The sequence below is a fragment of the Phoca vitulina genome, unplaced genomic scaffold (genome assembly GCF_004348235.1).
Source record: "Phoca vitulina isolate PV1807 unplaced genomic scaffold, GSC_HSeal_1.0 scaffold12, whole genome shotgun sequence".
NCBI classification, from domain to species: domain Eukaryota; kingdom Metazoa; phylum Chordata; class Mammalia; order Carnivora; family Phocidae; genus Phoca; species Phoca vitulina.
This window is the reverse complement of record NW_022589715.1, coordinates 542,222-569,148: the sequence shown is the minus strand read 5'-3', so window position 1 is coordinate 569,148 and position 26,927 is coordinate 542,222. Positions and strand designations below refer to the sequence as shown.

At 35.4% G+C, this 26,927-nt stretch overlaps 1 protein-coding gene and 1 pseudogene across 8 annotated transcripts in view; one reads left to right on the top strand and one right to left on the bottom strand.

Moving 5' to 3' along the window:
• Nucleotides 1-26,927, bottom strand: part of BIRC6 (baculoviral IAP repeat containing 6) — a 226,517-nt gene that overhangs the window by 134,687 nt on the left and 64,903 nt on the right. For 4 of the 8 annotated variants that reach the window (XR_004300267.1, XM_032410257.1, XM_032410255.1 and 1 more), the window contains exons 12-23: nucleotides 24,475-24,700; nucleotides 22,068-22,228; nucleotides 20,891-21,022; nucleotides 20,269-20,400; nucleotides 17,821-17,999; nucleotides 16,717-16,850; nucleotides 15,821-15,982; nucleotides 15,592-15,723; nucleotides 14,375-14,472; nucleotides 12,798-12,945; nucleotides 12,297-12,430; nucleotides 4,830-4,976 (exon numbers count right to left, since the gene is read on the bottom strand). Coding sequence is in view for 7 of the 8 variants with exons in the window: in XM_032410257.1 (XP_032266148.1) it covers nucleotides 4,830-4,976; nucleotides 12,297-12,430; nucleotides 12,798-12,945; nucleotides 14,375-14,472; nucleotides 15,592-15,723; nucleotides 15,821-15,982; nucleotides 16,717-16,850; nucleotides 17,821-17,999; nucleotides 20,269-20,400; nucleotides 20,891-21,022; nucleotides 22,068-22,228; nucleotides 24,475-24,700 (1,785 nt within the window). In the remaining variant the exon portion in view is untranslated. The remainder of the gene's footprint in view (nucleotides 1-4,829; nucleotides 4,977-12,296; nucleotides 12,431-12,797; nucleotides 12,946-14,374; nucleotides 14,473-15,591; nucleotides 15,724-15,820; nucleotides 15,983-16,716; nucleotides 16,851-17,820; nucleotides 18,000-20,268; nucleotides 20,401-20,890; nucleotides 21,023-22,067; nucleotides 22,229-24,474; nucleotides 24,701-26,927) is intronic. The other 4 variants (XM_032410256.1, XM_032410259.1, XM_032410258.1 and 1 more) reach the window with 4 other exon arrangements.
• On the top strand, nucleotides 7,699-9,239 carry LOC116635995 (annotated as a pseudogene).

Here is a 26,927-nt window from a genome sequence, read left to right as displayed (position 1 = left end):
TGCACAGTTAATGGCTGAGATATTTCTAAAGCTGATAGAAGGTATTAAGTAAGGATTCAAGAAGCCTTATGAATCCTGAGCAGGATAAATACAAATGAAACAGCATACAGCAACATCATAGAAAAATGCTAAAAAAGGGGTGGGGGAGGGACGCCTGGGTGGCTCAGTCAGTTAAGCGTCTGCCTTTGGCTCAGGTCATGATCTCAGGGTCCTGGGATGGAGTCCCACATTGGGCTCCTGCTCAGCAGGAAGGCTGCTTCTCCCTCTCCTTCTCCTTCTGCCACTTCCCCTGCTTGTGCACTCTCTCTCTCTCCGACAAATGAATGAATGAATGAATGAATGAATGAATAAAACCTTTAATATTAAAAAAGGGGCGGCAGGGGAAAGGAGAAGACAATATGAATGAATCTCAAAAACAGCTTGAGAACTTACAGTGACCTTAAAAGAGGAATTATAAGACCAACAGGTAAGGTCTAACAAACACAGTGTAAGATAAAAGATAATCTTTAAATCACTAAGAGAAATAATAGCTAGAATTCTATGTCAAAATATACTTCAAGAATGAAGAGGACACCTCTAAATCTAATAAGCCAAATGTAAAATGTATTGTTATGATAGATAAATTTAATTATGTATGAGAAACAGACCATAACATGGAACTGATTATGCTAATTTATTTGGTTATGATAAAAATGCATCTGGATTAATTATAGTTTATATTACGATAAAAAATGGCATCAGTTATTATAGAGAATATCCACATTGTTTAAGGTTATATGTTTTATATATATATATATATATATATAAAGGTAAAAAGATATAATATCTAGGATTCCTTTTGAAGTACTTCAACAAAGAAAAAGAAGAGTTAAAAGAAATGTGAAAAATATCAGTAATATTGGAATCTGGATAATGACTGTGTGGTCTGTTCATCTAATTATTTTAATACTTTTGAAAACTTCCCCCCAAAAGCTAAGCTTATTCATCATCAGTAGACAAGAACAAAAAGAGATCTTACAGAATATTTTTCAAACAAAATCATACTTGATTTCAGTTCAAAAGCAAAGAAAGGAAAAGATAGGATGAAATGGAATTATAAGACAAATCCAAATGAATACTGAATATAAAAAACTATCATAATGTATTTGGGAATAAAATACACATAAAATTAAGGTATAAAATCACAACGCCATCTAAATCAGGAAGGTGACAACTGTTCTAGATATTTGCACTGTATAGTACAAAAAGCAGTTGGACTTCTGAGTATCAAGGGTATGTGTATATTATGATCTCTGGGATAACTGCTAAAAATAGTAAAAAGTAGAAAAATAGCTCAATAAAAATATAAAAACCCAAAAGAAGAAGGAAAGAGAAAAACATGTAACTAGCAAAAGGAGAAATCTAATACTTGTATATTAAAAACATAGCAGATTTAAAAACAGATACATTAGTAATTACATTAAATGTAAATAAATACTCCAACTGAAACACGAAGTATTAGACTGGAATAAAAAAAAAGCAACTACAGGGGCGCCTGGGTGACTCAGTCCTTAAGTGTCTGCCTTCGGCTGAGGTCAGGATCCCAGGGTCTTGGGATCGAGCCCCGCATCGGGCTCCCTGCTCCATGGGAAGCCCACTTCTCCCTCTCCCACTCCCCTTGCTTGTGTTCCTGCTCCCACTCTCTCTCTGTCAAATACATATTTTTTTTAAAAAAAAGGCAACTACAAGCTGCTTATGAAAGAATAAGTTCAAAGTAAAAAGAAGGAAACATGTTTATCATACAAATAGTAACCAAAAGAAAAAATGATGGAAAGTATATAAATATTAAACACAGTAATTTTAGGAAAAACAGCTAGCAGCGATAAAGAGATAATTCCTAATGATGAAAGATTAAATTCACAAGAAAGATACAAGCATTCTAAACTTGTATGGTAGTTTCAGAATACATAAAATAGAGACTGATGAAACTCAAATAGTCACCTCCACAGGTGCTGCAACAAGAATTTAACATACTGATCTTATGAACTAAAAGAAACCAAGGAGTTAATAAAGACAGAGAATTTGAGCAACACAATTAGCAAATTTGCCTAAACGGACAGAGTACACTTCACCAACAAGTACAGAGTAAACATTATTGTCATGTATTCATGGAATATTTATAAAAACTGATCCTCTACAATTCCCAACACAGTGTACAAGACTGACAGAGTAATTTTTGACCCTATAGCAATTTATATAAAAGTCAACAACAAGATAACTAGGAAATCCTCATACATTTGGAAATTAAGAAGTACATTTCTGTAATGTTACTTCCTAAAGTTGAATATATGGAAAACCTATGAAACAGCAAATCAACTTGTACATTCATATCCAAGAAAATAGTATATCCAGTAGCACTAAAAGCATCACAATGGAACAACCCAAATAGCAATCAATAGTACGCTAATCAACAGTAGACACATAAATTTTGTTTTATGCAGACAAGAGAATCTTAAATAGCAATGAAAAAGAACCAAGTAACTGCATGCCCTGATACAGATGAATTTAACAATAATAACGCTGAACAGAAGGCAGATCAAAAAATACATAAAAGCAAATTTATATTACAAAGGCTTTATTCAACCAGCGATCAGAAATGCATAATTAAGTGATTATACAATGAAACAAACAAAAACCAAGAAATGATTACTCTAAAAGTTAGGACAGTGTTTACCTTTTAGAGAGCGAGAGAAAAGTAAGTGGAAGGGGACATGAAGATACCTTTTAGAGTGCTGGATATATTATTTTTTGATTTGGTGGTCACATGGACAGTTTGTCATAAATTGCTGGTTATACAACTGTTTTCTGCATTTTTTCATAAGAGCATCATATTTCACAATTAACACATTTCAAAAAAAGTAAGTAAGAAGTTGAGAGACTGTAGTCACCTCTAAGCAACTTATGACCACTAGCCAAGACTTTGCCCTAACATTTAATAAAAATCCCTCTGCTGGTGGTGGTTTCATTTATGGGCGAAATACAGATATGACTGCTTGTATAGGCACACTACTATCTCTGGAATTTAAAGAAAGTCGTTCCAGGGGCACCTGGGTGGCTCAGTTGGTTAAGCGACTGCCTTTGGCTCAGGTCACGATCCTGGAGTCCCGGGATCGAGTCCGGCATCGGGCTCCCTGCTCAGCAGGGACTCTGCTTCTCCCTCTGACCCTTCCCCCCTTTCATGTGCTCTCTCTCTCTCACTCTCTCATTCTCTCTCAAAAAAGAAATAAATAAAATCTTAAAAAAAAAAAGATACTGGTTCCATTGCTTGCTTTATAGGAGAGGAAAGAGAGTGTGAAGGAATACTTCTCTTTTTCAAACCTACTCTTACATCTGTTATAAAATTTCATACCTTCTAAAAGCATTACCTACTCAAACACATGAATTTTAGACCCTTAATTTCAAAACAGTTCCAATAAAGAGTGTGATTTATAACAAAAGAGTTCTCTGAAAATTCAATATCTTGTCATGTATTTTTCTATTCCAGTGTACACGTATGTCTCTACAAAATGACTATAACAATACAAGAAAACAAACACAAAATTTCATCCTTTTGGCATCCCTATAAAAGAGAAAGATTAGATTTTAATTGAAAAGTCTCATGTAAATTACATAAGCCAAAGATTTCACTTAGTGGTTACTTCCACAATTAGAAGATATAAGATGATTCTGAATTTAAGAAGGCACTTGAAGAACTGGTAATTTCCTTTTAAAACCCTTCTTAAGGGGCACCTGGATGGCTCAGATGGTTAAGCGTCTGCCTTCGGCTCAGATCATGATCCCAGGGTCCTGGGATCGAGCCCCACATCGGGCTCCCTGCTGAGCGGGGAGCCTGCTTCTCCCTCTCCCTCTGCCTGCTGCTCCCCCTGCTTGTGCTCTCTCTCTCTGTCAAATAAATAAAACCTTAAAAAAACACAAAAAACCCTTAAGATTAAATTTTTTGTAGCTTCTCAAGCAAACTGTTTTTACTTTGTTACACTGCTGATGAAAACAAAAAGAAATCCACAAAACACAAAACCACCAACAGCTGAATTCATTCAAGACAATATTCAAACTCTTCTGTGACTGTAAGATAAAGATAAAACCATATCCAATGTTTTTAATTATAAAAATTTCAATTATTTGCACCGAGACAGAAGTATAAATACTGATCCTATCATGTGAAGGGAAAAAAATCACAGAAAAGAAGGTATATAAAAAAACAAGAGTTCCCATTGATTCATTTAAAACACCAATAACATGACATATTCAACACTTTTTTTTTTTTTTTTTTACATATTCAACACTTTCAAATATTGATTCATATATCTGAAGGTACTTTAAAATATCTAGAAAAATAATATTCCCTCTTCACTCTTCTCAACCTTCTCAAAGATATTATATACTGTGAGCTTTAAATATTCTGTGAGCTTTAAATGCAAGAAATAACATGATGCCAAAACTACACATAAGACTGGCCAACAGTTGAGGAGAGTTGAGGCTAGGTAAAGGAAATGTAGTCTATCATACTTTTCCCTTTACTTTTGTTATGTTTGATATTTTCCAAATTAAAGGGCTTCTAAAAATGTACACACATAAAAACAAATGGATTTAAGACAGTGTTTTAGAAGGTAGAAAAAAAAACTATGAACTGCTTGTGCTTTTCCCCCCTATTAATAAGTTTCTATTTAACATGACACCAAAGGAACTTACATATAATATAAACTGATATTTAAGTACTTAAAAATCACTTTGATTTTACTTCTGCATAAAATGTATGATAGAAAGAGTGAATAATAAAAGAAGGTATATACCAGTAAACGTACTTGCATCATCCCTTTCTATTCTGGTGCCATCACTAGTTGACACACAAGTAAAGTGCAGGGGTTCAACTTCTAGAAGTCCAGTGAGAGATGTGAAACTACCTTCGGCAGCTGTGCAACTACTGACCTTTCCATTTCCTGTTAAAGAGACAAGTTTTATGCTATGTAAATTAATTTTTAAAAGGCAATAGTCATATGGAAACTTATAGCTGCTACTTCAATTTCAATTAGAGAAGATAAATAAACACACAACCCTTATACAGCGCTTCCACAAAGGACATGGGATTAAGGAAACTAACAAACAGAAGATACTTGTTTCCATACTGCAAAAGCAAAGTTGCATAAAAGCAACTTAGTGGCCATTCACATTAATATGAAACAGTAACAAGTGATTTGGATTTTAAATGAGGAAAAAAGAATGAAATGAGGAAAAAAAATGAAAATAAACAACAAATAATCAAGTCAAATAAAAAAATGGGCAGAAGACATGAACAGACACTTCTCCAAAGAAGACATACAAATGGCTAACAGACACATGAAAAAATGTTCATCATCATTAGCCATCAGGGAAATCCAAATCAAAACCACATTGAGATACCACCTTACACCAGTTAGAATGGCAAAAATTGACATTTTTGTCAATTTTGTGACAAACAACAAATGCTGGAGAGGTTGTGGAGAAAGGGGAACCCTCTTACACTGTTGGTGGGAATGCAAGTTGGTACAGCCACTTTGGAAAACAGTGTGGAGGTTCCTCAAAAATTTAAAAATAGAGCTACCCTATGACCCAGCAATTGCACTCCTGGGTATTTACCCCAAAGACACAGATGGAGTGAAAAGAAGAGCCATATGCACCCCAATGTTCATAGCGGCAATGTCCACAATAGCCAAACTGTGGAAAGAGCCGAGGTGCCCTTCAACAGATGAATGGATAAAGAAGATGTGGTCCATATATACAATGGAATATTACTCAGCCATCAGAAAGGATGAATACCCAACTTTTACATCAACATGGATGGGACTGGAGGAGATTATACTAAGTGAAATAAGTCAAGCAGAGAAAGTCAATTATCATATGGTTTCACTTATTTGTGGAACATAAGGAATAGCATAGAGGGACATTAGGAGAAGGAAGGGAAAAATGAAGGGGGGGAAATCGGAGGGAGGGATGAGAGACAATGGGCTCTGAGAAACAATCTGAGGGTTTTAGAGGGGAGGGGGGTAGGGGGATGGGTTAGCCTGGTGATGGTTGTATTAAGGAGGGCACGTACTGCATGGAGCACTGGGTGTTATACGCAAACAATGAATCGTGGATCACTACATCAAAAACTAATGATGTATTGTATGGTGACTAACATAACATAATAAAATAAAATTAAAAAAAAAAGCAGAGTTGCATAAAAGCAACTTAGTGGCCATTCACATTAATATGAAACAGTAACAAGTGATTTAGATTTTAAATGAGGAAAAAATAATGAACCAGCTACTAATATTAGCTATTACACAATCTGTTAAAAATGCATAAAATCAGAATACATTATTTCACGTTGACTGTATAAATATGACATTAAGTAAAAACTGAAGAAACATTCTAAAATATTATCAAGATTTATCTATAAATACATCTTTGTATTTTGTATATATTATCAATTTTAGAATGAGGCCTACTACTTTATAGTCATGAAAATACATCTGACCCTTGAACAATGCTGAGGTTGGGGTGCCAGCCAAGCTCACAGGCAAAAATCCACATGTAACTTTTGACTCCCCCAAAACTTAACTACTTCTATCCTACTGTTGACCAGAAGCCTTACAGATAACACAGCTGATTAACATATAATTTTCATGTTATATGTATTATATACTTTATTCTTACAATAAAGTAAGCTAGAGAAAAGAAAATGTTAATAAGAAAATCACAAAGAAGTGAAAATACTTTTACAGTACTGCACTCTATTTATCGAAAATAATTCCACATATAAGTGGACCCGCACAGTTCAAACCCATGTTGTTGAAGGGTCAACTGTAGTTTAAATTAGCCTATGTAGTTGAAAAGAATTAAAATAAAATAATTCACATGATCACAACTATGCGAACCGTAAAACCACAGCAAGACGACAAGACAGAAGAACACAAAAGAATTAAAAGTGTTATGTGGTATGGGGGAAAGGGGTTATTATCAGTACTGTCCAAATTTTCTGGAATTAGCGCTGCTTTAAACAGAATTCTTTAATAGATAAAATTAAACAGAAACCAAAGATGGAAAGAATGGGGAGATACAAAACTACCAACATCTGAAGGACTAAATTAAATGCAAGACTAAATTGTCATAACCCTGTTCTCCAACATTTCATGCACAACATAGGACCTGACACATGTTAAAAAAAAAAAAAAGTATTTATTGAGCACTTAATACCAGACATGAGAAATACATGAGAAAAGGACAGGCCCCAGTTCTCATTAAACACCTACTCTGTGTTATAGGTTACTAGGCACTAGACAACTAATCATACATCTGAACTTTAAAAAAAAGTGCTTACCCTACAATCTAGCATTTGCAGTACAAAGTATTTACCCAAAGAATACAAAAATACTAATTCAAAGGATACACACACCCCAATGTGTATAGCAGATTATCTACAATAGCCAAATTATGGAAAGATCCCAAATGTCCATCAACTGATGAATGGTTAAAGAAGATATGGTGTATACAATGGAATATTACTCAGACATAAAAAAGAATGAGATCTTGCCATTTACAATGACATGGATGGAGCTAGAGAGTATTATGTTAAGTGAAGTCAGTCAGTCAGAGAAAGACAAATACCATAATTTCACTCATGTGGAATTTAAGAAACAAAGCAAATGAACACAGGGGGAAAAAAAGAGAGAGGCAAACCTAGAAACAGACTCTAAGAGAACAAACTTACGGTCACCATATGGGAAGTGGAGGGGGAGATGGGTTAAACAGGTGTTGGGGATCAAGGAGGGCACTTGTGATGAGTACCAGGTGTTTTAAGTAAGTGTTGAGTTACTAAATTGTACATCTGAAACTAATATTACACTGTATGTTAACTAATTGGAATTTAAGTAAAAACTAAAAAAAAAAAGTGCTATGTTTTACTTAAAAGAAGTTCAAAGGACTAATAAGTCCAGGGGAAATCAGTCTAAGCCAAGGAGTAATAAAATACTTTCATGATGAGGTGATGAGATTTATGGAAAGAATGACATTTTTACGTACTTATTCCAAACAGGGGAAACCTGGCAAAAGAAACATGAGTGAAATCTCTCCAGTAGGAAGAAGTATGGCACATTGGAGGAACTAAAGGAACAAGGTGGCTGGAGGAACATTTCTCAATCCAAACACCCCTCTATATATCTTTAAAATGATTAAGAACTCGCGGTTCTCGGTCAGGTGCAAGCGAGCGAGAAGGCAGGTGCAAGCGAGCGAGAAGGCAGTTCGCCTGCGAGAGCGGAGCAATGCCTAAATCAAAGGAACTTGTTTCTTCAAGCTCTTCTGGCAGCGATTCTGACAGTGAGACTGACAAAAAGTTTAAGTGGAAAAAGCAAGTTGCTCCAGAAGAACCTGTGAGGAAACCAGACTGGTGACACTTCGAGAGCCCGGTCATCCTCTGAGCAGAGCGGCAGGGGCAGCGGTGGGAACATGCTCCAGACTGGGAAAGTGAGCTACGCCAGTGCTCGCAACTTTAAAGGGAAAGTCCTAATTGATATTAGAGAATACTGGATGGATCCAGAAGGTGAAATGAAACCTGGAAGAAAAGGTATTTCTTTAAATCCCGAGCAATGCAGCCAGCGGAAGGAACAGATTGCGGACACTGATGACGCAGTAAGAAAGCTGTAAAATCAGAGCCACATGATACCTGTACTGTTCTAGTTGTTTTAATCTGTCTTTTTACATTGGCTTTTGTTTTCTAAATGTTGTTTTCCAAGCTATTGTATATTTGGATTGCAGAACAATTTGTAAGATGAATACTTTTTTTTATGTGCATTATTAAAAGTGTTCTGAGTGAAGCTAATTGTCAACTTTATTAAGGAGAACTGCTTTGTGCCTGCCACCTAGTGTAAAATAAAATCAAGTAATAGAATCTTTAAACAAATAAAATAAAATGATTAAGAACTCTTAAAGAACTTTCATCTATGTTGGTTGTAGACAGATAGATATTCATCATAGCAGAAATCTTAGGATGAGAATAACTCATGTAATAGTAATAAATTCATTAGATAGAAATAGAATACTCTGATGAAAAATAACCGTCTTCAGACAAAAATAACTTTATGACAGTGGCAATGTTTTACATTTTTGCAAAACTCTAAAATCTGGCTTATCGGGACGCTTGGGTGGCTCAGTCGTTAAGCGTCCACCTTCAGCTCAGGTCATGATCCCAGGGTCCTGGGATTGAGCCCCGCATCGGGCTCCCTGCTCAGAGGGAAGCCTGCTTCTCCCTCTCCCACTCCCCCTGCTTGTGTTCCCTCTCTCGCTGTGTCTCTCTCTGTCAAATAAATAAATGAATGAATGAATGAATGAATGAATAAATACATAAACAAATAATCTGGCTTATCAAAGAGGGTAATTGTATTGTCCTATCCATCTCCACATTGTGTGTTGCAGGATGTTGTTTTGGAAGAGCTTTACCAAAAAAATCTGGCCTATCACAGATACGCAGTTGGAAAGGGAATATTTTAATAGTCTTACATATTCAAAAACTTTGGCAAGTGGTAATATTTTTTTTGAAGATTATTTGCAATCTGGTGTCTGAAATCTTTTGTTGTTTTTTTTTAAAAGTAGGCTCCACACAGTTCAAGCCACTGCAAGGCCTGAACTCACAACACTGAGATCAAGACCAGAGCTGAGACCAAGAGCTGGAGCTTAACTTACTGAACCATCCAGGCGTCCCTGGTCTCTGGAATCTTACAGATGAACTTCTCAAACTCTATAATGTTAATATTAATTGGACTTCCTGTACTTTTAAGGAATCTCTTACACACTTGGAAAATACTGGTTGACCACTATATACATATGTTAACACATTTCATTATATGTATCAGAAAATGACATTCAGTAATATCAACATAGGCCATCAGAAAAGCTGTTATATACTGGGAAGCTGTCAAGCTCACTGGATGAAGCAAGTTCTCCAAAATTCTAATTTTTGCTTAAAAGCTCTTTTAACTCTGGCAAGAAACACTATCAACTGGATGGATACTGATAGGCTTTTTCTATTCATTTTTTAAAAAATACCTACCAATCAAGTATGAATAAACATATTTTGCACATCAGTCATTCTTGCAATAAAAACGGTGTTCCATAAAATAAGCAACTAGTTCAGCTTGTAACTCAAACTGCCCAAGTGTGTTTCCTTAAAACAACCATGGTATTTCAGTATGAAGCAAAAGTGCTTCGTGCCTATTTCCCATTTCATCACAGAATACTTTAAACATGACTATCAATAGGTTCAAAACTTAATAAAATTAGTAAGTCTTACTGCCTCATCAGGGACATTTTAAAGTGAAACTCGCATATTTTTCATTGCAAGGGCAGAGTAGAGAACATCACACTTTTGCACAATTAGTACCAATGTCAATGCAGTGAAAAAGGCAAATAATATTGTTCTATCACGAAGATAGTTGACCCACGGATTCCCTGAAAGTATCTCAGAGACCCTGAGCGGGTCTACGTACCACCCTTTGAGAATCACTAGACCAGAGAGAGGAGACTAACAGAGGCAATGGTACTAGATTAGGTGGCAAGGGAAAGAGAGCCAGATCATGTAAGATTTTACATGCTGAAACAGGGACTTTGGACTGCAGGGTAAAGCAAAGACATGAAAAGTATTTTAAGGAGAGAGGTAAAGTGATCAGGTTTGCATCCAAAAACGATGGCACTCACTGCAATGTGGAGAATGTACTCAAGTGAAGCAAGAGCAAGGCAGAAAGACCAGTTAGAATGCTATTACTGTAGTCCAGATTCAAGATGACTGGCTTTCCTGTAATCATGTGATCATGGGAGGTAAGAGAATAGATTTGAAATATATGATGGTGTAAAAAGAGACAGGATCTGTTGACAGCTTCAATGTGGAGGCTGCGAAGGAGGTATCAAGGATGAAATTCAGATTTCTGATGTGTGCCAGTGACGCCGTTAACTGAGAAAAGGAACACCGCACAAGGATTAATAGTGAGAAATAAAATGAGACATTCAGATGGAGACTTATGTCATGATTTCTAAGTCTCTTCTTTACTGAGTGTGCAGCTCTCGTGTATTTAACTCCCTGGCCTGACCTGAGCTTTATGGTCTTTTCCTTACACTCTCTCCATAATGAATCTCATTCTATCCTAAGGTATACAGAAGGCATCTATATACTGAGTTCTAACCTCTCCTCTGACTTCCACTCATAAACTGATGTGTCACTTGGACAGAGAGATCAGCATAAAGTAGGCAGAGCCTAAGTCATCAAGCAGAGGAGGTAACACATACCCACGGCAACATAAGCCACTAAAAAGTTAAGTAACAGATTGGTAAGTATAGTATGATCTCTTTCATTAAAAATGTTCATGAATATGTGTAGCAAACAAGTCTAAACAGCTAAACATCCTGTTAACAAAGGTAATCTAAGAGGGTGGAAAGGTTGTAATTAAGGCACTTTACATTTTATTTGTATTTCTGTATTTGATTTTTCCCTTTTGCTTTTTTTCACAATTCATAATTTACTTTAAAGTAAAAGAAAATGAAATTAACTCCCCAAATTGACTGCTACTTCATGTGATAATTATCGTACTATGTTTACCCAAAATTTTAACACTGTGGTTTATGGCAACACTTATAGTAAGTTCAGTAAGATGGAAGAAAATAGTGCTCATTGTTTTCAATAACAAAACTAAATAAACACCAAACTATAGCACCTGAAAAGGTTATACATTCAATCCTAAAATCATATTCTTTCAGAAATGTACACAAGAATACATGTAACACCGTATAAAGTTTAACTGAGTATGCTAGTAGATACAGAAAATTTTTTTTCTCTATCTTTACTTATTACTATAAATATATATTCATTTTATTTTCTGAAATATGAAATAAAACATTCTTTGATTTTGTGGACATTGAAGGCATACCAAACAAAACGGAAAAGGCTACAATAAATAATCACATTTTAAAGTCTCTTATGAGCATTAAAGTTATACTGACATGCAATGAAACACAAAAAAACAAACAAAAAACAAATTCACAACCCTTCCAAAAATAACTTCAATTTTTTTTTTTTAAAGGGAGAAGTTATGAAATAAAGGCAAAGAGTTTCATGATTCACAGATGTTAAGGTTAAGTCCTGAAGAATTTTAGTTTTTCAAGACAGAACATAGTCACTACAATCTGTTAAGTCAATGGTAGCTTAAACCAAATATGTAAAAATCAGAAATTCCTTTAATAAAAGATGTTACTACCTGAAAGGACATCTGACAAATCAATTTCATCTGACTGGACACCAATGCTGCTGTTGTATACATTTTTACAAGAAGAACCGCTCATCTCCAAATCAAAAAGGACTGGATCAAATGGTGAGCTATATAATCCATATCTGAAAAATAAAATAATGTCCTAACAATTTTCCTGTCAGCCATCTAATTAACAAATTACCTATTTCTTTAGTTTTGAAAGCAGTGTGACACAGGGCAAAAGGAAACACTAACCAGATTTAACCCACTAAATTCAGTGAATCTCAGTTTTTATATAATTAGTCCTCTAACCATTTTCAGGACCTTCAAAATTGTAAAAGGAATTATTTCAGAGAAAACAGAGGAAAAGAAAACCTTAGGCTAATATTTTGAAAAAGGAAATGCATAAATATATTTCTGCAAGCAAATATATATAGAGAGAGAGTTCTGTGCAAAGCTGGTATCATATCCTGCAAGGCCCACTGTTAGTCATTACGTATAATAAAATACCTTGTCTGAAGTAAAGCTTCCATTGGTGTTAGCCTGTCCTGTAACTGTTTGGACACAGCAGTAAGCAAAGATGCACAAGCTGTACTGCACCCAGCCAAATCTTCATCTTTAACATAATTCAGTAAGACAAAATACCAATAGACAGAACCTGAAAACAATAAAAACAAATCAATGTTTCTTTTCCTCATTGTTCCCCAACAAAGAGAACTTCAGATTACGTATTTATCTAAGTCCCCTTACAAAACAACCTCTAAAGAATGGACCAATTCCTTGAAGGACACTAAGAGGACAGTGACAGAGAATTTGAAATATTTTTTTTAAGGAGTATATAAGTCAACCTAGTCATTTAGGTTCTCAGTAACGTGAGATGACTCTGAGGGACATTTTAGAATAGCTGGAAAAGTACAGAGGTATCAGATCTTCCAAGCCATCCTTCCTGAAATACTGTTTGGTTTATACTAAAATTTTCAAAAACAATGGATAGCTATGAGGTACAAATAACACACGCTGCCAAGTGAATATAGTCATCCTATACTGTCAGTTAGAGAGATACAAACCGACATGGTTAAAAAACGATCAGCATGATGTACTTTAAGACTTTTATAAAATATGAGATATCTAAGTACTAAGTATACCCCAGAACTTAAGCATTCTACCACTAAGAATATTCTCAAGAAACTATTTTAAACTCTAAGACTATTAGAGTAAGCAATCAAGTCCAAAACATTCTACTCTATAGAACAGAGAGTTAACAGTTCCACCCAGTTTATGTCCAAGGTAAACATACACAGATTCTTTATGCAAATTAAGATATTGATAAAATAACCATTTATCAACTAACTTTGAGCAGGTTCTTTTTCTACAATACCACAAAGATCAAATCCTTGTGAAATATATAATCCTTGTTGAATAAGTTATTTATTAAACAAAAGACTGTAAGAAATGTCTACAAAAAGATAACATTAGGTTTAGAAGGACAAATCAGTACTCTTCATAGAAACAACAGCATTAAGAATATTTTAAAAATATTTTTAAAATATTCATTACTTTCTATATGTGCTATTTTAGGGGACTGCTTTGTAAAGTACTACTTGATAACTACATTCATTCTTTTTTTTTGTTTTTAAACACCACATTCACTCTTCAATGGCATTTCTATAGTCTTCAGTTGCTGGAAAAACCTACTGGCCCCTTTTAGAGAGTCCTAGTTTGCCAAAGTGCCTACCAATCACACACAATACCTGCATGAAGCATTCTACTTATGTCATCTCTCTGGCTCTTGCTGGCATTTTAGCAAATTTGTGATATCTGATCTATAGTCAGTGAACAACCAAACAACTCAATGATTTTAATGAAATATAGAAAAAGCATGAATTAAGATGACTTGCTATTTACTTAACTCTCTCACTTCTTCCAAGCTCTGCCCATCTAATAAATCACAATTTATCAACCCCTTAGAGAAGCTAGAGAAAAAAGGCAGAATAACCAAGGAAAAAAATACTTATAAATAATCCCAAATATATTGTGAGATATTTCCTAGGACTACTGCTATTTGTGATTAAACTAATTTCACATACCACCAGTTGCCGCTGCAGGTAAAAATGACATATTATCAAGTAAGGCCTTCAATAGAACAGATCCAAATCCTGGTTGACATGGATCACATTTGCCATTACTGAAAAAATTTAAAAGAAAATATGTAAATACATCACTCAATATCTAAATTCAATCCTAAACATGGTGTAGTACCTAAGAAAACAATTTAAAATGTATTCATAAAGATTACAAAAAAAAATCTGCCCTAAAGCCCTATATACACACAGAAAGATAACAGGGACTGATTATACTAAGAGTCTTTGTTAACGGTTTTCTTTACCAAAAAGGCTAACAAACACGTATAGTCAATACTATTAGTTCTTAAACATTTACTAGATGGTTTAAGTCTCAGCGTCTAGAAAAAAGATCTGCACAATGTTACAAATAAGCCTGGTAAGACTGTCATATAACTGGGAATAAGGGTTATTAGGAGAAGAATCCAAAGACAACCAGGGAAGATAAAAACAAAAGTGGGGGATGGGATCCCCTTACCAAACTCCCGAAACTGCTACTAATAGGCAAAGAAACCTAGCAGACTACTTTAATTAAGGGGCGCCTGGGTGGCTGTCAGTTAAGCATTCAACTCTTGATCTTGGCTCAGGCCATGATCTCACGGTGGTGAGATCAAGCCCTGCGTCGAGCTCTGCACTTAGCAGGGAGTCGGCCTGAGATTCCCTCTCTCCCTTTCCCCGCTCACGCATGCTTCTAAATAAATAAATTAATTAATAATAAATTAATAAATAAATAAATAGGGACGCCTGGGTGGCTCAGTCGGTTAAGCGTCTGCCTTCGGCTCAGGTCATGATTCCAGGGTCCTGGGATCGAGTCCGGCATCGGGCTCCCTGCTCAGCGGGAAGTCTGCTGCTCCCTCTCCCTCTGCCTGCCGCTCCCCCCTGCTTGTGTTCTCTCTCTCTCTCTCTGTGTCAAATAAATAAATAAAATCTTAAAAAATAAATAAATATATATATAAATAAATAAAATCTTAAAAAAAAAAAAAGACTTCACAAGATGACATTTTCTCCTAAAAACCTGAAATTCTTTCTTAGTATCTCAATAACTCTCATCAACTTTTGAAAATCCTCTTGTTATACATTCATTCGATAAGTATCAAATTACACTACAGACACAGCTATCACCTGCCAAACTGCAAGCGCACCTACAAACTGGACTTTCAACAACAACAAAAAAAACCACCAACCTAATGCACAAAGCTAGAAATCGGGCACACTTATGGGCTATGCTTCGTCCTGCCTCAAAGAAGCAAACACGCACGATGTCTGAAAGACATTTTCGTGTTTTTGAAAGCAGGCTCTCATTTCCCTCTTTGGAGCTGCAAAACAATAGCAGACATTTAGACTCAGCTTGAACTTCTATTCATAACATCCAAAGGGCAATCAACAGTGTTAAGTAAAATCTTAATTATTAACCTTCCAGGTCCATTTGAATGTACTCCAGCTAACCAACAAAGGGTATCCAGCACAAGGCTCTGGGCATGTTCTGTGATTTGGCCATCATCTGCTTTTCTACAAAGAGTGTTAAGAAGCTTCTCATGAAATTCTGAAAACTGTAACATAGCACATCGTTGCACTCTAAAAAAAAGAAAATATAAACACATTAACAACCAAAACAGAACAGTTAGACTAAAGCTATCACAACCTGGTTGGTCATATATTTCATTGTGAATCATGAATATCACAATTAAAAATATTTTTTTTTGAAAATTAAATATTACAATGGAATGTTGATCTCTTATTAATGTTACGGTATTAAAAGATTTAAAACAGCATATAAGCAATACTTGGTTCACAGAAAGTTTTAAAAGAAATTAAGTTTGGGGCGCCTGGGTGGCTCAGTCAGTTAAGCATCTGCCTTCGACTCAGGTCATGATCCCAGATCAAGTCCCACATGAGACTCCCTGCTCGGCGGGGAGTCTGCTTCTCCTTCTGCCTCCCTACCCCCGCTCGTGTGCACTCTCTCTGATAAATAAAATCTTTTAAAAAATAAAAGAAATTAAGTTTAATAACGTATTATATTCTGACGAAGAGTGAATAAAACCTCAAATTATATTTTTTTCCTCATTCCACAAATACCATTATTTATACAAATACAATATTCCTGGTATACTCCAAAGCACTTTATATATATTATGAAGTAGAAAGGTAATTCATACCCTCACTGAGATTATAAGTACTTAAGTAAAATGGAAAGCAAACAAAAATTTTCAAGTAAAAGTCAGACTTAAAAATTTTATGTGTTGTATTTTCCTAGAATTCTTTTGTACATTTATTACTATAAGAAAAGAAAGAGAAGGAAATGAGGTTACCTTTCCTTAGAAATTGAAGTTTTCTTAAATCTTCGAATGGTGACTGAGACCTCTTGCAGTAAGTCACAGCCCCGGAGGTTCTCAGATTTGCGGGCACCACTTGCATTTTCATTCTTAACATTAGATGATTTTTCCTAAACATACAAAAACAAATAACTCAATGAACAAACAAACAAAACGAAAAAATTATTTACTATTTAAAGTTTTTAAAAAAGAAAATAACTGAATTGTGACTATCAAAACATACGTATCAAATTAAAATGACAGCTTTTACCCTCATATTCAGTAAATGACTAAATTCCCCCAGAATTATAATGGGGAAAAAAACAAAGTCACTAACCCAATGCTTAAAGATTAGAAAGCCAAAGTCCTGAGACCAAGTCCCAGCCACAGCACTTATAAGCGATATGAAATATGACCGCTCCCCAATCTCTAAGGTTCACTCACTTTCAGTATGAAAAATGGAGATAATAGTAGCACCTGCTCTGCCTACCTCAGAGTTATTTTGAGGATTAAATCAGATAAAGTACACAGAAGTCCTTGAAAAATTGGAAGACCTATACAAATATAAGATGATTGGTGTTACTGATATTGCTACTGTTGCTTATGAATAATGATGATAGAGAAACAAAAATCTCCAGAGTTCAGGAAAATCCAAGATCAGACAATTATGAAGAGACTGCATGGTACACAGCTACTTGTAGAAAATCAACCTTGAAATTAGGATTTATCTCTAACACTACTCCCCAACTTCTCTTCCTGCATCCTCCCAAATGTTTACCGAAAAAAAGTGGTGAGTTACCAGTAAAAGACACAGACATAAACTCTAAAACCTAAATAAATATTATGGCCTAAAATAATTATAAAGGGAAGTATCTGCTAACAATTACTCTCTCCTGAGTATACTTTATAAACATTTGCTTAAAGTTAATTCAAAATATATTCTTCTTAATTACATTTTTAAAGTCACTGCAAAGAAAAATTATAAACCAAGTATCTATTGAAAAATCAATGAAGGGTCATACTACTTCCAATTGTGTGTCAAATCTTGTCCATAATGTTTATAACAGCATTGTTGTGGTTCAAAATGACACTGCTTCATACCTTGCCTGCTGCGACTTTTGCCAAGAGTGAAGCAAGTGAATAACCCTTGTTACTCTGGTGTTTTAGGGATGGAAGTCTTACTACAGGGCGTATACCACCATTACAGATCTCATCTGTTCCTCTTTCATTCACTGCCTTGACATGGATTAAAAAGGAACGATATTTTCCTCCTGCCATACCTGAGGAGCAGCACAGAATGGGAAAAATAACTTAATCACCAAAAGACCAAATTGTTTTTCATCTTCGTAGAGCAAGTTAATTCCACAAGAAAAGTACACTTGACTGGAATTTTCAAATTATACTATTTGAGTATAATCATCAAATAACCTTCATATGTTGGTAGCAAAAGAACAAAAAGCACAGGAGTTATACAAACACTGTAAGACAGAAAATTCTAATTGTTACAAACATTTTGCATATTTTTCCCCAATGAAATTATTCATTTTAATAACAGACATTTTGTGAACTACAGAAAAACACACACAAAAAAACTATCTTTAAGGCACTACCCACAGATAATGATGGTATCATTATGTGAATCCATCCCGTCTTTTTATGCATGCATGCACACACACACATATTTGCATACACACATATACATAAGCACTGCAGTATTAAGATATGAAAAAGCACAGGCTTTGGAGTCACTACCTGGGTTTGAATAATGGCTCTGCCATTTATTAGGCATGTGACAAATTAATCTCCTGTGGTTTGGTTCTTTCAAATGTAAAATGGGAGTAATAACAGTACCTACCTCAAAGACAACTCAAACACAACTGTGCATGGCACAAAGAGAGCACTCAATAAATATTGGTTATTACCACCAGTACATTTTATTCTCTTTTAACTAAATTAAGACCATACCATACATATCTAAGTAAAATATATTGTAAAAATACCCTCAAAATAATACACTCACCAGTAAACCATCAGCCTATTGGTACCTTGCAGGTATTAAATCTTTCTCTATTACAAAAACTATCTTTCTTGTTTCCCACTGATTGGCCGGCCTACTGTGCTAGCATTACACTGTTATACTCTTATTGCTGTATTATTATTCTATGTTCTAGTATCTGACAAGACCCCCTCTCTCTCTTTTCTTTTTCCAAACTTCTTTGATCCATATCATCCTTTTCCTCTAAAAATTAAGCAATCATTTTCTCCAGTTCCAAAGACTTTTGAAGAATTTGGTGAGAAAAAAAAAATCATTCTTGGTAAATTCTAGAAAAATTAATACTTTTAAGTTGAGCCTTTTGAAATGCATGTCATTTAATTGCATTCTCCATTTTGTCAAAGCCAACATCTTTGTTTTCATATACAAATTTAAGTTTCACATTCTCATTCAACAAAAGTAACTTATACTTGCAGCAATATGAGAGATTTTATTAGTCTTGCTGACTGCTATACCCCAATATGCAGCGTAACACACTACAGGATCTCATAAACTTAATAAATGAATCAGGGTGTAGGGCGCCTGGGTGGCTCAGTTGGTTAAGCAACTGCCTTCGGCTCAGGTCATGATCCTGGAGTCCCTGGATCGAGTCCCACATCGGGCTCCCTGCTCGGCAGGGAGCCTGCTTCTCCCTGACCCTCCCCCCTCTCATGTGCTCTCTCTCTCTCACTCTCTCTGTCTCAAATAAATAAATAAAATCTTTAAAAAAAAAAAAAAAAATGAATCAGGGTGTAGTCAAGAGAACACATTAAAACTTCTATGTATGTCTGCAACTAAAGGTAAATATGTAAATGTAGACAACTAATATGAAGGGAATATATACAAATTAAAATAGTTGTTATCTGGGTGGTCAGGTATTTTCCTGGTTTGAGGAAGAACTACATATCCCACCACACCTCCAAAATAACTTTAATAATGGAGCTAGGTATTTTGTTTGTTGGCTTTTTAAATTTACCCTGGGATACAAAAGCTGATATATAAAAGTCCTACTACTGCAATATCAATCCTCTAAATAATAGCCAATTATTTTTTAATATACATTAATTATAATGTGTTTATGTGAGACACTCAAATAATTACATCTGATATTATCAAAACTTCTATAAAAACCCTCTTAAGGAAAATATTATAACAATATACAACTAAAGACACAGGACTCTAAGTTGATGGGAAAGGTAACCATGCCAGAATATGTCACCTGATTACTCAAAAAAGCTCTGCGATATCACACTAAGTTATCATATATTCATTTTTTTTAATGCTTTCCCAAAAAGCACTGAGAACTCCAAAACACAGAAAGTAGTATATTGGAAGTTTCACATAAAATTACAGTCACTTCTGAGAGGAAATGAGCTCAGCTACCAGGAAACTGATGGAACTGTTAATGTAAATCCCAAACAAAACAAAATCTTACTTTTCTGAGATCAGTTTTAAAAAAAATCTATTTTTCCAATGTGGCATTATTCAATCTGCTTTTGTAAAATATGTTACTTCACCTTTAACAAGTTTGGGGCTTGTTAATGTCAACATCCCAGCATGCCCTGATAGATCAAGGCCACTAGCAAGCCATACTGGTCCACACAGAATGTCTTCTTTATGATCTTCTAAAAATGGACATAATCTCAGACCTAAAAAGAATACACATTTTCTTTTAAATTAGTTTGTAATTTAAAAATATGAAATAAGCAAATATCCATCCCATATATAATACCACCACACAAAATACCATACTTAGAATGTGTTCAAATAAGAATTCACTATCATGCTAAGGAACTATAATCAAAGATCTGATAAATTTTCAAATATCTGATTATATGTTGCTTTCCATTCCCATATTATTTACATTCACCTTGATCGTCAAAAAATATTACAAAACCATCACATGATTTTAAATCCCAAGATATTAAAAAAACAAGAATGCGAGTATTAGCGCAGCTGTGTTCACAAAGATGAGCTGAAAGTTAAAGCATATTGCCAAAGCAAAATTAAAGGTTATTTTTTAATTGTGTTTTTAAAACCAAGTTTTTGCAAGCCATAAGGAAATCTCTGCCCAACATGATGCATTTGGATCACTACTCCTTTTACTGTCATGGACAACAGCTCTATAATTTAACTCACACTGTGATTCCTCTACATCCATGTGCTGCATTTCTTCATTCAAATCAACCAGGGACGGTTTCCCATTTTGTTCCACTTCAATGTTAAGAGCTGGAGACAAAGGAAAGGTGATCTGCCTATCTACTGCTGTTTCTAGAGGATAAAAATATTAGTAAACTTAATTTTGCTTAATATCAATAATTTATGTGCCTGAAATTCTAAAATTTTCTGTTAAATTGGGAACTACTGTGATTCTTATCACAGATGCTACAAAATGGTTGTCAGAAGAAAAAAAATTAGATTCTATTAATCGTTTCATACACTCTCCTCTCTTTTAATGGTACTAAAATATTCACCTGAGAAATAATTTGCTGGCAACTAAAGTAAAAGTTCTTACCCTAAGCTGCAGAGTACAAGCACCTGCAAAGTTTTAAAAATACTAATGCCTAAGCCCTAGACCCAATTAAATCAGAATCTGCCATGATTCAAAAAAATACACCACACACACAAACGCACACACATATACACAAATACATACATATGTATTTTGAAAACAAGAAATTTTTCAGGTTTTACTGTTTCTACTCCCTGGTGTAAAGCAGCCATTTACTCTAAAATTATCCCAGCCTTTTCAATTAACCTCTTAAGGAGAAAACACTGATGAGTAACGTCTAGTTCTCAACATGTATACAATCTATTTAAAAAACTCAATATATGAAATTCTGAACTTGTAAGAAAAGTAAATAAAGTTGGGTGTATTTCTGGGTGTGTTTCTGTATTACATGAAAGGTTAGGTTTCACCAATGATCTTAAAAGAATATGTGACTTCCATTAACAAAGTTCTTTTCCCAATCAAGTCTCCGCTTACGAAGAAAAATGTGTACGTCTAGGAATGATGAAAGTGAAACTAATTCAGAAAGGAACCAACTGAATTTCCTAAATAGCAAAATTAAGTTATTCTAGTTTATGCAATTCTATACAATACTGAGCTACCAAAACCTCTAAAATATTCTAGAATTAACTTTTCTAAATAAAACCACCAAAAGTAGAGCAGAAAAGAAGTACGGGGGTGGCGGAGAGAGAGGAGAGGAGGGGGAAGGCAAGGGAGGGACGTGAAACCTAGACAGTCAAGTTGAAATTAGTTTTTTTAAGAAATCAACTGCAAAATCGTCAAATATAAATTTTGATTCATTCTTACCATTGACTTTCCCTAAGCCCGGAGCTTTATTTTTCAGCAGCGTCACTTGTATCTGTGGAATATTGGTGATGTTTGAGTTCAAAACAAATTTGAAGTCCACATGTCCAACCATACAAGCTTTAGGTAGAACCAGTTCAAATACATGTTCATCCCAGCTGTTGCTGTCAAATAAGGGGGAAAATGCTAAACACAGCAAAAGTCTTTCTTTGGCCAAAACCACATTATCATTAATAACACTTGCACACTCTTTGATTTGTAGCCTCCAACAAAACTCAATGCTTCTCAATGGGATCAGCTCCCAAAAGAAAGGTTAAACTTAGGGCAATAATTGATCTTACCTTAGAAATCTACACCTATCTTGGGAAATGAACATTCCAATAAACCCTTCCTGGGCTCCACCCCAAATCTGTAAGCGGGGTCCCAGGAATCTGCATTTTAAAATAAGAATTTCTTCTATTTCTTAGACGTGTCTATTTTTTTTTTTTTTAAGATTTTATTTATTTATTTGACAGAGAGAGACACAGCGAGAGAGGGAACACAAGCAGGGGGAGTGGGAGAGGGAGAAGCAGGCTTCCCGCCAAGAAGGGAGCCCGATGCGGGGCTCGATCCCAGGACCCTGGGATCATGACCTAAGCCAAAGGCAGACACTTAACAACTGACCTACCCAGGCGCCCCTAGACATGTCTATTCTGATTTTAAATTCTATATAAAGGTTGAAAAATAAAAATCTCCAAACCATACTCCACTAATTTCCAGACTCATTCAGATGTCTACCAGACATCTCTAATTTATCATAAGCAAAGCCAAACTTCTTAATTGCCCACTCCAATCTCAGTAAACAGAAATTCTATTTTTCAATCAGCTCAATCCAAAACCTTAGTCATCCTTGACTCTTCTCTCTCACACCAGATGTTCAATACATCAGCATATACTATTCCTTCTACTCCAAATTATATCCAGAATCTGACCACTCTTTTCACCACCTCCAACAACTATCATCATGGTCCAAACTACCATCAACAGTAATAGCATCCAAACTAGAACCCTCACTCCTATCACTGCCCTCCACAACACACAACCACTCATAATCTACTATCATCACAGTAGTCTTACTGTATCCTTCTAATATATAAATTATTCCTGTATCCAAAACCCTCTAATATTTTTCTCATCTTACACCACATAAAAATCTCACTATGGCCTATAAAGATACTTGTCCTCTGGTGACCAGCTACCTCTTTTGACCTGGCCTCCTCCCACTCTCCCCTACCTTCACTGCACTCCAACAACACTGGTTTTCTTGCTCTCACCAGAATTCATAAAACATACTCCTCAGGGTCTTTGTACTTGCTATTACCTCGGAATTAATGTCTTCATGGAGGTCATTCTGGCCCCTTATATAAAAAGTACCATACTGGGGCAGCTGAGTGGCTTAGTCGGTTAAGCATCTGCCTTTGGCTCAGGTCATGATTCCCAGGTCCTGGGACTGAGCCCCGTGTCAGGGTCCTTGCTCAGCGTGGAGTCTGCTTCTCCCTCTGCCCCTACACCTGCTCATACTCTCTCTCTCAAATAAATAAAATCTTAAAAGAAAGAAAATACCATACACATTTTCTCTTTCTCTCACTCTTGCACACATGTACATACCCAGCAACTACTCTGACACCATATTGTTTTATCATATTTCATAACTTTTATGACTCTGTAGCACACTAGGTATTGGCTTACTGTCTTTCTATCCCCCGAGAATGTAAATTCCAGTGACAGCTATACAGGAGTGCCTGCACAAAACAAGCATCTGAATATCTGTTATGGGGCGCCTGGGGGGCTCAGTCAGTTAAGTGTCTGCCTTCAGCTCAGGTCGTGATCCCAGGGGTCCTGGGAACGAACCCCACACTGGGCTCCCTGCTCAGTGGGGAGCCTGCTTCTCCCTCTCCCCACTCCCCCTGCTTGTGCTTTCTCTCTACCAAATAAATAAAATCTTAAAAAAATAAACAACTAAATAAACATCTGTTAAATAGGGGAGATGGGGTAATTAGGGGATGGACATTAAAGAGGGCATGTGATGTGATGAGCACTGGGTATTACAGAAGACTGATGAATCACTGAACTCTACCTCTGAAGTTAATAATACACTCTATATAAATTAATTAAATTTAAATTTAAAAAATAAATAAATATCTGTTAAACAAACTTGTGAACTGACTGCCCAAACTAATTGTACTGGTGGATTACTCTATTTTATCCTACAATAAGAATATAGAAATTTCCAAAATTAAGGTGACAAATGAAAAGAACAAAGTTATTAATATATAAAAGTTGAGAAGCAGTAATATATCTAAGAATTTTATGTTGTTTCTAACAAATACATAATATGGACTTAAAATCAAACCTTAGAAGAATGTCTTACCTATCAGTCTGTAGTTTCCAAGTTCTAGTATGCTGAGCAGCATCTCCATGGTGTTGCTGATGCAAATGCTGAGGGTGCCTCCTTTGTTGCTGTTCTTGTTGAACTTCTACCCAGCATGGAGGAACAGTAGCTGAAAACCGTGGAGTCAAAGTCTCAAAGCGGGTTAGCTCCACTAGAGATGTCAAGATGTCAAGGGTGAATGGCTGGTCCACCAATAAATCAACTCCTTAACAACAGTGAATATAGAATTTGAAATAAGTTATAAAAAAAGTTTTAATTCATGTTGTCTAGTCAATTATAAAACTTGCCAAATATACTGAGAGTTATTAATGTGAGCTCAGATATTTATATGCAAATAAAGTAACTAGCACTGACTACATAATGGCCATAATAAATATCCATCTTGAATATTTTAAATTATAGAGAGGGTACTCCTTATTGGAGAAACCCAAACTCAACTTGTTAGAAGAGCCCTGACTGAGCTCTACCCAGCCCTAAGTTAACAAGAGAAATGAAAGTAGTGCTGTAATGCAATCCAAATCTGTATCAAATCAATAAATAACTTTTAGACTTCATCATTTACAAAAGAAAATGCTAAACATCAGTAAGTATATAACATCTGCCCTTTTTAAAGAAATTTTTTAAAAGTCAAAGCTAATCTGATGGCAAAAAAATACACACCAAAAGGTTCACCAGTACTTTTTCCTACTTTTGTGATAGTTAAGAATATCTTGTAAGCATACCAATACTATAAGAGTAACAATCTGCTTCAGAGAGATTTTCTCTTATGAAAACGTGCTCACCATCTATGAAATTTCTAACATTAGACAAAGGCTGTTGTGCTTGTTCCAATAACAAAAATAAGTTTTTTAAAAGATTAAAATATGGAATCTGACAGGTTTAGAATATTTTCACAAAGAAAATTTATGCTGAGTTCTATAAAATTACAAAAAGTATACTTCAAACCACATTTCTCTTCTCAAAGCTTAGAGCTTTTTAAATCAGACTGAAACTGTTAAAATATTGTTTGTAAACATTAATTGTATGTCAATATCCCTTCTTTACATATTTACTTCCTTATAATCTAATTCATCTTTTCTCTACTCAATAGTATTTATGGACTATATACGAAAATTCTTGGGGTGCCTGGGTGGTTCAGTTGGTTAGCATCTGCCTTCGGCTCGGGTCGTGATCCAGAGGTCCTGGGATCAAGCCCAACGTCTGGCTCCCCATTCAGGAGGGAATCTGCTTCTCCCTCTCCCTGTGCTCCTCTCTCTGCTCGTGTTCTATCTCAATAAATAAATAAATTTTAATAAATAAATTTAATAAATTATAAATCTTAATAAAATTTCTTTTCCATTATAACAATAACCTATAAAGTAAGAAACATTCAGCTTTTTAAACCAAACTGTATAGTTAATCAAGACAATCAAGTCTTTTTTTTTTTTAAGATTTTATTTATTTATTTGACAGAGAGAAAGAGAGAGAGAGAACAGGAACACAAGCACGGGAAGTGGGAGAGGCAGAAGTAGGCTTCCTGCCAAGCAGGGAGCCCGATGTGGGGCTTGATCCCAGGACCCTGGGATCATGACCTGAGCCAAAGGCAGACACTTGTAACGACTGAGCCACCCAGGCGTCCCAAGACAGCCAAGTCTTGACTTATTATAGCATGAGACATTGAGTCAGTTTATCTCAACCAGGGGGACAATCTTGCCTCCCAAGGGCCACCTGGAAGGAGGTAATTGTCTGTGCTACTGGACTCTAGTAGATAGAAGCCAGAGATCCTGCTAATACAGCACAGGAGTCTGCCCACAACAAAAAATTATCCAGCCCAAAACGGCAACAATGGTGCTAAGGCTGAAAAACCCTGGCATGTAAGATAGCATAGATTATACTGATAGTCACTAAAGTTAGCAGGTATTATATAGTAATCACTAAAGGTTTGCCTTTGGTGCAAAGAAAAATGATCAAATACCCAAATATTAAGTGTCCATAAAAATCAAATACCAACTTTATGTATTATTTCTATTTGGAATACATCTGAGTTTAAACACACTTTTCATTAAAGATTCATTAACCTTTTAAATGCTAGATTTAGGGAATAAAATCTATTAAGGACTAAGAGTAAAACATAACACTGTGGAAGCATAAAAGGACTAACTATAGTCATAAAGGGTGGGGAAGGAGAGCTTAGTGTAACATGTAAAGAGCATGAAATGGAATTATACACTCAAGAAATCATGAAAAGTTTACTGTAACAAACACTGAGAAGAAGACTAGAATTATTTCATAAAAGTCCAGGATATAGCAGGAGTAACATGTTAATTATTACTTCTGAAAAAATAGTTCTGGAGGGCAGTATAGAACACAGAGAGAAGAGGCAAAAACAACATACAAAAGCAAACCTATCTAATGGTGCACAATGGGGCAAATGAGGATCTGAATATACTACC